General features: G+C 40.4%; 1 protein-coding gene across 2 annotated transcripts; it reads right to left on the bottom strand.

Annotated features, from left to right (window-relative positions):
* Positions 1–41: 41 nt before the first annotated feature.
* On the bottom strand, positions 42–11,710 carry LOC135349013 (metastasis-associated protein MTA3-like). Of its 2 annotated transcripts, none has more exons than XM_064547457.1 (18): positions 11,550–11,710; positions 9,401–9,471; positions 8,854–8,947; positions 8,542–8,689; positions 8,101–8,282; positions 7,850–7,943; positions 6,685–6,899; positions 6,396–6,463; positions 6,153–6,330; positions 5,826–5,908; positions 5,431–5,566; positions 4,067–4,123; positions 3,706–3,743; positions 3,405–3,579; positions 2,337–2,506; positions 2,101–2,242; positions 1,864–1,996; positions 42–253 (listed from the first exon to the last, which is right to left on the bottom strand). In XM_064547457.1, the coding sequence occupies exons 1-18, from the start codon at positions 11,575–11,577 to the stop codon at positions 178–180; spliced, it is 2,088 nt and encodes a 695-aa protein (XP_064403527.1). In that variant the 5' UTR covers positions 11,578–11,710; the 3' UTR covers positions 42–177. The 2 variants fall into 2 exon arrangements, with proteins under 2 accessions (XP_064403527.1, XP_064403526.1); XM_064547456.1 differs by having other exon boundaries at positions 8,836–8,947.

Genomic DNA, 11,710 nt, shown 5'->3' on the forward strand with positions numbered 1-11,710 from the left:
CCATATATTATGTTCATGCATAATAATTATAGTAAAGTAAGCAACGGTGAAGTCAAACATTTTTTGGGGGTCAGTGCAAGTATACTTAGACAAAGGTCAACAATATGCCATGCAAATGTGAAATAACTAATTGTTCATAATTCGTTTCACGTATTCAAACAGTGGTGACTGACTGTCCTAGAATGTAATGGGTTTGTTCGGAGAACGAGCAGCTTTTAATAGACTCTCATGGCCCAAGTGCTCTCTGGCACTCCTGCAGTAAACGCATAGCATTGTGTGCATTAACTTCATACGAAAATTGTGTAATATTTAGAACACACCTGACCAAAATGAAGTGATCTTGGCCAGATGTGTTCTAGAAGCCGCGTGTACAGCCAGCCATGTGTACAGCATGGTCTGTCACCCAGTTTTGTACCTGGCTACATTTGTATCACATTATATTTTCATAAAAGTGTGTATACAGTCAGAAAATAGAACCACAGGTGGGAAAATGATTGGGCACTGCACACGTATTAAATGTACGTGTGTGTTCCAATAAACTTCTTTGACGTATGAGTTAGCCGCCTACTAAAGCGCTACCTACTTGGTCTTAGGAGAGAGTTTTACTGCCAAAAATCAGCAGTCACTATGAACTTTAAGATATTTGAAGATTCAGCTCTGTTTCTCAGTTTCTCAGTCAGTGTCATGCACATGCTTTCAGATCCACCCCTTTTTTCATGTCACATTTGGGTCTATCACATACAATACAACCTTTTACATATTCTTGAGCGTTAATAAAGTTTTCATTCCGTTCATGTAGTACGTACATAGCACGCTGATACGGTGCAACGTAAAAGCTGAAAATACACTCAAGGTAGCTATGTTGTGTTTACTTTCTACATGTATGCAGCTATCGTAAAGCTTGACAATTATCTACATGTAGCTAGCATTTTGTTATGTGTTTCAATCCCGACATGTATGGGGTGCCGTTTGTCTCAAAACTAATAAACAGTCGATGTTTACCAAAGAGGTCGATGTTTACCAAGGAGGTCGATGTTTAGCAGCCAGGTCAATGTTTAGCAACCAGGTCGATGTTTAGCAAAGCTACCAGATCACACAATGTGTAGATATTAGGGCGTGGTTTCTTGTGATACGCCTTGATTAGAATTGTGCTAGAGATGAATGCCACCCCTAGGCCCTACTGCCTAATTATAGCCAGTGCTATTTTCATCTTCAGAATCTACTAAGTAAACCGCTGTTTGTAACAGCAGTAATAAGAGCAATTGCTATAACATCTTGCAACTAGCTAGCACAATTCTAATTAAGTATCACAAGAAACCACGCCCTAATATCTGCACTTTGTGCGATCTGGTAGCTTTGCTAAACATCGATCTGGTTGCATGCTAAACATCGACCTGGTCGCTAAACATCGACCTGGTCGCTAAACATCGATCTGGTAGGTAAACATCAACTCTTTATTAGTTTTGAGACAAACGGCACCCCATAGACATGTGAGGTCTCCTGGTATAATCAGTGCAACTAGGACAGAAATAGTAAGTCTTTTTGACTGAAGGACATTGTAAACACATGTTTGATTTCTTTGTTGTAGATCCAGCTAGACATACAAAAGCTAAGCAAATAACCAGTTATCTATAGCTATTATACTCGAGAGATGACTACGGCATGGTAAATTTCAACACTTTTAGCACGCTGGAAAAACAGAAAAGATTCCATTTGGACTAATGCGTGCACTATGTAAACGGAATGAGCAGTTTATACTGACTGTAGAACCTACACGTGGAATAACGATTATGCACTCAAGGACTTTAGAAGTCCAAAACAGAAAGACGACATGAAATCGTCAATACTGTACAGCTAACATACTTGGTTCCATCATCTACTTTGAAAAACATTTCTCCAGGTCCAAAAGTAGTTGGGGATGATGGGCGTGCCACTTTAGTAGGGGGAGCATCACCTTCCTTAATATTATCTGTGTCTAGCTTACGTTTTCGTTGCCCTGCACAAAATGGTAGGTTTGCTTCATATTGGGTCCAACTAAAACTTCAGGTTATCACACTATTTTGAATTGAGCTGCACAAACTAGTAGAAACACTTACTCACCTTTAACTACAGTGGTCTCAGGGGGGACGTATGTGCCAGCAGTAGATACCTGTGGCTGTGCCTGCTGCTGATTGGTCGACTCAACCTGTGACTTTGGAGGGATATAGGTGCCTGATGTGGTTATTTTTCCTTTAGTTGAAAGCTGCAGAAATAATTTGTAAACCGCTATATTAATGAGTACAATATTTATTATTAAGATGCAAGTTGATTGTAGAGCAATCGCCAGTTAAAAGTACCTTAGGGTGCGTCCTGGACTTATAGCTGGGGGAAATGGGGGTGGGGCTAGGGCGAATAAACCGAATTGGACTCTTGACATTGTGTTTGAGAGACGCCACTAAGGGCTCAGAGAGACGTGGCTTCCGACGAATCTTACGGTGCTTTTTGGTGAACTGGTTCAGTTCACTTGCTGTGAAAATTAGAAAGATCGAGCTACAAGTACACACTCAACACAGCTGAATAAAACATGGAAACTGTTATACCTCGCAATGAATCAAAATTTTAACACATTTCTTGGCCTATACACAAAATTAGTCTCAGTTTCACTATTTAAAGCAATTGCAATACACTTTCGTAGATCTCAATATCACAGAGCAGCTCGTAAATATACAGTAACAGACGGAAGTCTTCCTCTATTATGCAAATAAAAGACTCTTCACCGACACGACTACTATAAAGCCTTTGTACAAGTGATACAAAAAATACTAGGAGACTGGCACCACCTGAAAACGAGAAGGTACAGTAGAACTATCAAGCTACGATTACTAGAAAACCAATAGAGGTCAAGATTAACCAATGGTGAGCACTATAGAGAAACTCACAAAGATCACCAAAAGAAAGACCAAGCGAAAGCAAATCAAGTGGTGGTAAGTATGCTGGCCATCTGAAAGGTCCTCTTCCAGAGCAGTAAATGGTTATTAGACATTTGATCTATGCAATATACCAGCTTCGAAGTAAGTGACTGAGATAATTCGTTACAATTATCAAAGTACAAAAAAAAACATTTGCAAAGCAATATTTGCCAAGCAATATTTACCAGGCCCATCAGCCCAAAAAACTATGGAAACAAGCAAGCGGGAGAAAACCGCATGCAATCTGTCGCAACCTCATTCACATGCACATTTTCTGTACAGGCCAATTCATAAACACAAACGATTTCATGACATTGCTTGTTACGCACATGCAGGTGAGCAGACTCAGAACAAACAAACAGACAACACAATGACCGACTACTAAGGCCGTAGGAGTCACAACTGAACATCTTCTGTCAGGTTACATGTAGATAAATAAGTATAGGGAAAGCTGACCTGTTGGTCTGGCTACGTCCTTAAGATCAATGATTGAGGTGGGGCTACGAGCAGCCTTCAGTATCCTAGTAACACCCAGCTTCTCCCTCATGTAATAGCTGATCCTGGTGGGTGTCATGAAGAATGGCATCACGGGGATAAGATCCCCATTACGCTTATCGTCACGCTTGGAAGACTGTGGAGGGTATGATCAAAAGTACACAGTTCAATATTGCGTTGACACGAGGTAATCATGCAATCAATCACATGTACACGATAATATAAATCATTGCCCTGAGTGATAGCTACAGGTAGTTCATACCTTTTTCCCCAAGTGCCGTATCTGCATTCCAGACCGTTCTATAGAGTAAAGTTTGACGATGGTGATAATGATTTACAATTACATAATTATTATGTTAGAGCAAGTAGGGGATGGTGCCCATTGTATAAGGTAGGCGGAGATAACAATAAATTATATGGGTCTATTGGAAATTGTAAAAATAAATGCAGCGCGCCGGCAGCCAGGTGAGCAGACTCAGAATACATAGACAGACCGTAAATCTTCTAATATAACACTTTTCATTGTTTTAATACAGCGGACACTTTAGTGCTTAAATATCCGAACAGAAAAGTTAAGATACATTCCAAGCAACGTACGAGTACACCGTATTACGTTACCGTACCTCTGAAACTCTTCTTGATTCCAGGAATTAGAGTACTCGTCCTCTTCTCTTGATTTTCTGCATAATGCAGTGGCAATGTCACGTTATGGTTACTCAAATGTACTACCAACTACACCTCATTAACCATATAATAGTTAGACACTGTTTAGGAAGTTTCTACATGATTTAGAAGCCCAAAGGGCTGGTTGTAGTATCCCGAACGCAGTGAGGGTTCTACTAGCCCCGAGGACTTCTAAATCATGTGGAAACTTCCTAAACAGTGTCTTTTAGATCATAGCAACCATGAGTATTTAGCCAATCAGATTTGAATGTTCTTATCTAATCTTTGCTACATGATTTTCTATTGAAGTACAGTAGAACCTCGATTATCCGGACACCTTGGTTCCAGAAGCTGGCCGGATAAGTGAATATGCCGGATAATCGAATAGATAAACCACGCCTTGATCCACCCACTTTATTGATGAACAGCAGTGCCACATGTTGTCTGCGCATGCGCAAAAGAAAAGCAGGCATGTCTCCATGGTAACAGCTGAAACGCGCATGCGCATTTGAGGGACACGCCCATTTTCTGAATTATGTAATCTGATTAAAAAGAAAACTGCCAAGCCGGATAATCGAGGTTCCGGATAATCGAGGGCCGGATAATCGAGGTTCTACTGTACATGATTTTCTATTGAAGTACATGATTTTCTAAATTGGATAGAACATTTCCTCTAACCAATCAGATTGCAGTATTTATGACAAACATGATCTAAAATTATGGTATTCTACTGAAATTACGCCCACACCTGCTTTTGCATAGGCTACAAAACTATGCCCACCAGGAAGACAGCAAGTGAGGCAATACATGTCACGGTGAGAGTGAAACAGCAGTTCGTCAAGTGTGATTAGCCTGATTAGCTTAGTTGTAAAGATCAGCTTCCTCGATTGCCACTATAGAAATGTAGATACAAGGAACACATTTCTTTTATGTTAGTACTAAGGTGGTGATAATGATGATGATGTTGACGACGACATGTGATACTTTACCATGCATTACAATTGTTTGTTTGTACTATTGCATTGATTAACTTTGCTGGAAAGAGTTGGGTAGAATTTATCACTTAGTGGTTTTTTGAGGTAAACACCTGGGTGGCAGGCGTACACTCGAGACGAAACTACTTTCGAAAATAGGCAATGTCAACCTATAGTGCTGCTGTGTAGCATGCAATTAGGGTGGGCGTAATCCCGATAGAATACGGTAATAAATAGTATGCTTGTTTTAGTGTGACATGCACCCCTTATTATACAATAATTTATTATACAGTTCAACAGTGAGTATTTCACAACGCATAGGTAAAAACTAACAATGAATTAATATATACCCCATTTAGTTGGCCTTTTAAGGCCTCCATACTTCCTCCAATAAGTGTAGCAGTGGTTGCATAGCCTGCAGTGCTCATGGGCGGGGCCCCACTGATACCACCGGACAGATGTTGCAGCCAGACAACTCTCACAGCCCTGTTTCAATAAGGGTATGGAATGAAATATTCTATACGTATATAACGAAGATGCATGAAAACAATCATGGCCGTCTATAAGAAATTTAATCTCAGTCATGTGAGATAAAGTATTGCATTCAGGTTCTAGAGACTATAGCATTCCTTCTCACAGGCAAATCAAGCATACGTACATGTAATACCAAATTCAGTGCAAGAACTTGTGTAACAATTATGTCTCAGAACGTAACAATTAAAGAGAAGCAGCTACATTACATTACCTTCTCTCCGTCACTGGCAGTGGGCACAGTAACATTTGAGTCAGGGACATCGGTGGGCATGGTACCAGCGGATGCTGCCTTGCCTGCAAACAAACACTATACTTAAGCACACTTAGTTAAAAGATTAACGGAAACAACACACACTAAATGTGCATACATGTATGCACACCTGTATACCCCACACTTCAAGGCCACACATACATGTACAATATTGAATCAGTCGGCCTACGATAAGAACAGTGATAGTTTACAGAAAGGCCGAATATCTGTCAACTACTCTGGGGTTAGTACAGTGGTTGCAACAGTACTGTAGCTGAATATGATCACCTGACAGGTCCCTTTGCCCAGTAGGAGGGCCTCCAGAGGGGGTCCTCAAATGAACTATGACCTCTTTCAGATCGTTCTGTTTCTCAATCATTCTATGGCGTTTCTGAATCTGATAGCGGTCAGTGGTCTTCCACATGTAATAGTACGCCACAATGCTTTTGACAGGTTTCCATGGCAACTGTGTACATGTATATAAGCACACGTAATTGCATTTGCTCAGCTACAATAGAACCTAATACTCACATATTTTCTCTGAATGTAAAGAAAGTCTTTTTGTTCTTGCAGCCCGTCCTCAAACCTCTTTGCCTCATCTACACACACAAAAGAACACATTGATCACATCAGGGGAGCTATAATTATATCTTACTGAGATTCCCACAAACATCTGTAGCTCTCACACTTCTGAGAATTTCTACAGCGTACAAGTACACCTACAATTTACATGTAACATCTAGTCAGCGGAAAATATTTTCAAACCCCGGCCATATACACAGAAACAACTTGTTATTGTACCGTCTTCTGTATGTTATACCTTGAGTCCAGGCTTCTAGCTCATCTGCACAAAGCACAGGGCCTCTTGGAACTAGACAGCTGGTTGCCTGGGTGATATCATACACATTAAGGTGCAGCGTGTCCATTGCATGAAACAGGGTAATATCTCTTGAGGCAGCAGCAGCCCCCAATCGTAAACTAATCTGTGGCTTCTTGGCTCCATCCAGTAACGCCCGAGCAAAGGTACCAATAGACCTGAGAGTTTTACACAGTGCGATGATGAAAGTACAGTTTTGAACGTTGCAATCACAGCATGCTCAAAAAGACGCTGCATATACATTGTACACATATCTACAGCTACATGAGTATATTACAAATTACATGTGCTGTGAAAATAATTATGTATTCCAGGAGAATACTAGGCTGTGCATAACAGTGTGTAGCCTGGTGCATGGGGAAGTAGAACAAAAAAGTGTATGCACATCATGTCTGGTATGACTGAACTGCTCAGTGTGTATGTATACATCTAGCTATATCGTGCTTCAACTTATGCTCGCTGTTACTCCATAAGAAAGCTTTGAGACTATATAGACTCAGAACACTGACAACACACTGACAGACAAGAGACTGTATAAGACTAGTTCAAAGCTAAGGCTGCTGCTTCCATGAAACAGTTCACTGCTGTAGTACGTTGCAGCTACCAATACATGTACATGTAGCTAGCGCTCTAGTGCAGAGCTAACTCTAAGAGAATAGCAAAGGATATCAACAGATTTTGCTACTCACGAGTACGAAAAGAGCGCAATGTGAGCACAAAGCACAACTGGCCATAACTCAAGAAAAAATTAAAGCTTTAATTAGTTTGCAAATCCACGCCATTAAGTTCAAAATTGAAAATGTGGCTAGAAGTCCACAGAGCTATTACTTGCACCTGCATATATCAACGGCAGAAGAGTTACAACAGTAATACACAACACAGGCACACACACAAGCGCGCGAACACACATCAGTGACCTAGCTTGCACATGTGCACACCGAAGCACGATCAGAGAATGCAACGTACGTGAGTCTTTCAAAACAGATTAATTTTTATGGTCGCCTTAAATCGAATAAATACGGTATATGTAAAGTGCCTGTTCCACAACAGGTGATAGCGATGTACTACATACAGTACAACTATTATGCTTCAAACCTAAAACTCCTACCTGGCAACAACGAGAAATTGCTCCACTTTGTTATCGGCCATTTTGCCAGGAGCCCACATCTGAGCAGCAGGGTGGGGCACTGGCTCCCGAGACTCTGGGGCAACAAATTCAATATATCTTAATTCAACACGTGCAGTTGTTGTTAATAATAACAGGTTGGTAATAATTTACAAGTACATTCATGCGTGAGGTTATACCAACTGCTACACATTCCAAAACAATGCGCCCCAAATCTACAGTATTGTACACACCTGGGTCAATGTACGGTGAAATCTCAGCTTGATAGTCGCCGCCAACCCTAATCTCCCCCTTGTCCACGAGGAGGGTCTTCTGACTGGGGTCATAGACCATGGAGTAAAAGAAGGTGTCTTCCTTGTCAATGTAGCTCTTGATTTCCTCCAGCTCGTTTAGTAAAGACACCGTGCACTTTCCCCTGAGGTAAGCACAATGACATTATATATTTGAGGGATGTTTTATACAGCTGTATGTAGCCATCTTTAAGGCATAATTATTTTGTTGAACTAAAGAAAAACAGAAATATAAAACTTATACAACGGACACACAAACTGATACTAAATATGCCAACACTTTTGGCAGATTGTCAAAACCAAATTAGTACATGTGGGTACAATATAACATGTGCGTGGGAAAACAGAACAACAAAACATCACCATTGTAAGGATCGAGCTCACCTAACCATGTCTATTTTGTAGGTCTCCACCTGTCTTGACAGGAAAAGTTCCCTGTGGCGAATAAGATGGCCGTCTAATTCTCCCAACTTGTCAAAACTGTTCTTGGCCACTTCAGGATTCTCCACTTCATTCTCCTCCTCTGTAGCCACTGTAGAGTACACAAGTTTCAATTTTAATACAAATGTACATGCATATAATTATACGTAGCTGTTCCACGTACAAAGGGAGGAGCTAGACTGTGCTATGAAACATGTCATTATCCACGATAGTGGACACTTAACACAGCATACTTACATGTAAGCGTGAACTCACTGGTGTGTCTGTCGGCTGCCACAAGGAGGTTGGCAGGGAGGTCTTTTCGGCGGTAAAAACATTTTGCAGCCACTTCAACGCTCCCTTTTGAATTCTATAATTATAGATTGCGTATGTATTCAAGGTACACTTTGAACAAGCAATGGTCCTAAAACATTATATGTAATATATTACCAAACCACATGAATATTATCGAGGGCATAAAAGAGAGGAGGGCATGTAACTCACAAGGTACTAATGTGAGAAGCCGTGCTATAAAGCAAGTGTACGCACGCACTGCCATGCAGTCAATGGGCAGCAGTTCTAACGAGCAACAGTATGAATTTTAAATAGGCTGAGTTTCATGCCCTCTCTTGCATGCCTACACAAGTTGATAAAGCCCTTGGTATTATATACATGTAGTGTAACTAAGCATAGTGTAGATTACAAATTGACATTGCATGTATAGCACAACAGGGTAAACCTTTCATATACACACATGACACCTATCACTGCTCACAATTAACCTAATAGCCAGATCATTCATTACCTCTCGATAGAAACCAACCTTTCTTAGTTCTTCGATCTTGCAAATTTGATAGGGCATCGGTGGGGGATACACCTCCATGTAGATACACTCTGTGAAATTGAAACATGGAGCTTAGAATCAAAAAGAAGTGCCACTCAATAATAGAGGTTTAGAAGCTAAACAAACACATGGCATTAAATATTTGTGTGTGCTTAAATATAAGAGTGAAGGATTGGCAACGCATTCCACGATAATGAGTGGTACCGTCTACGTACACTAAAACTAATAATAATGGCTAGGCTGCTTAAAGGATCAAGCCTAAACGTATCATTATATTTATGCTCTGCTCACTTACTTCGTCACAGGTAGAAAGAGGCAAATTTCTCTCTCTCCAGATTAATTCCCAAAATGATGTCTAAGTACTTGACAGTTGAACAAGGAAGAAAAATGTAAAGTCTCTCAATATGAAAGGAATTGCTGATAATAAAATCGGAGTGAGAGAAAGAAAGGGAGAGAGCTACAGAAAAAACAACGTCCGAGGTAGATGCAAGAGAGGTACTCCCAGAGAGTGTTTATCAACTGTCAGTGAGCTAGCTGGTCTTGAAGATGCCACTACATGTACATGTATATACACAGTAAGTGCAGTAATAGTAGATCTAAGAGGTAAACTAATGCTCAAGGATGGCGGAACATCTTGTCTACATAGTATATACAAGGACGTATGAAGAGAAGAGGGCATACAACTACAATCTATCATATTATAAATGGGCAGGGTCTTATATATAAAAATAGCATTGCACGTGCACCGTTTTTGTGTGTGCACGGTGAAGATATACGGAAACTTACAGAGAAAGTAGCTATTCTAGCTAAGCTAACATACTGCAGATGATTGTAGCTCTCTACTAGTAGTAAATGATGCTAACAATGCTCAGTGAAACTAGAAAGTGAGTAGCATAGTCGTACTAGAAGCAACAAGCCAGAAACCACAGACTTTGAGTTGTTGCCTCAAATCCTTGGTTTCTTTGACTCCTGTCTTGATGTAGCAGGTATAGCAATCATAGTGTTAAACTACTACAACTCATAAACTAACAGGAGATGTTATACAAGAGAGATAAACGAGCTAATGGAAGAAAGTAGATAAAAAGTGCCAACTCAGCAGTTTGGATAGGTTTGGAGTTTTTACATAGAAAACATAAGCTCACGTGAATCTTAGTGACCAACTTCCTGGTGGGCGCTTCGCTAAATATAGCATATCCTGCTGACTCATCAATAATATGATGCATACACAGCATACATAGTGAGTTGCATGCCCTCTTCTCTTCATACGCCCTTGGTATATAGGTATATGCAAAATTGTGTAGATGAGATGTTCCATCATCTATGAGCATTAGTTTACCTCCTAACGCAAATTCTACTATCACTTACATGTAAAGTGGGCGGTGGGTGTGGCTAAAACTACTACGGAAGTAAACCAAGTAGTAATCAACACTAATTGCATTCTTCAGCTCATAAAATGATAAGTCTATTACAGCGCCACGTCACCTCAGCATAATGTTTTAGGTCCTAAAAAGCGCCAACTGTTGAGGAATTATTTTATTCTGGCGTTTATAAAAAGGGTTGTTTGAGACATCAAGACAATCATTCTGCACCTTTGACCCTTAAACTACCATCATGTGAGATAAGTAAACACAATCACACTTCTAAACAGTTGTCTAACCCATAGCTAGCTACAGTCAATGAACGTGAACGTTGTTCGTGAGTCATTCAGCTCTCAACGGTGCAGCTAGCAAGTGAAACTGAGCTAGACCATGCCCATTTTCTCTACAAATTCTATACTAGCTGTAAAACATAAGGTAAAGCGCCACCATAATTTAGGCGCCAGCTGGGCTGAACGCAAATTTTTTGTGGTCTAAAAGATGCGCCATTCAGAAGAGGAATTAATTTTTTCTGGCGCTGTAATTACGTCAATCACAGGGTACGGTGCGCCTCAACATTTATGGTGATGCTGACGCAGCGCTGCATCAATTTAATACAGTTGTTCGGAATTTGGTCACAAGACCAGGAATTATGCGTGAATCGCGAGTGCATGCTACGATAGCTACTCGATTGCTAACAACTCATTACTTTTACTGCAACTAGCCACTAATAAATTATACATTAATTTTTATGGTAAAAATGTTCAGCAAACCTCCAATTCTGTACAGGCCTTCTGCCATTGTCGTACACCTTGATCAGTTATCACTATTCCAGCTATTCGTACGTCCCCTCAATGGCCTTCTGACTAGACTGGGATCTAGTGAACACCCCTGGGCTTTTGCTCAACTCGTAATTTCTAAAAAGAAAAAAGGG

This window comes from Halichondria panicea, chromosome 15 (genome assembly GCF_963675165.1).
Source record: "Halichondria panicea chromosome 15, odHalPani1.1, whole genome shotgun sequence".
In the NCBI taxonomy this organism is placed as follows: domain Eukaryota; kingdom Metazoa; phylum Porifera; class Demospongiae; order Suberitida; family Halichondriidae; genus Halichondria; species Halichondria panicea.

What these genes read in the sequence shown, in the direction of transcription:
- LOC135349013 (XM_064547456.1), bottom strand. Translation starts at nt 11,577, where the DNA reads ATGGCAGAAGGCCTGTACAGAATTGGAG. An exon ending in TGGGCAAAGGGACCTGTCAG is followed by an intron (nt 5,909 to 6,152) that starts GTGATCATATTC and finishes GTTTGTTTGCAG; the next exon opens with GCAAGGCAGCATCCGCTGGT. An exon ending in AGTCCAGGACGCACCCTAAG is followed by an intron (nt 2,243 to 2,336) that starts GTACTTTTAACT and finishes TTATTTCTGCAG; the next exon opens with CTTTCAACTAAAGGAAAAAT.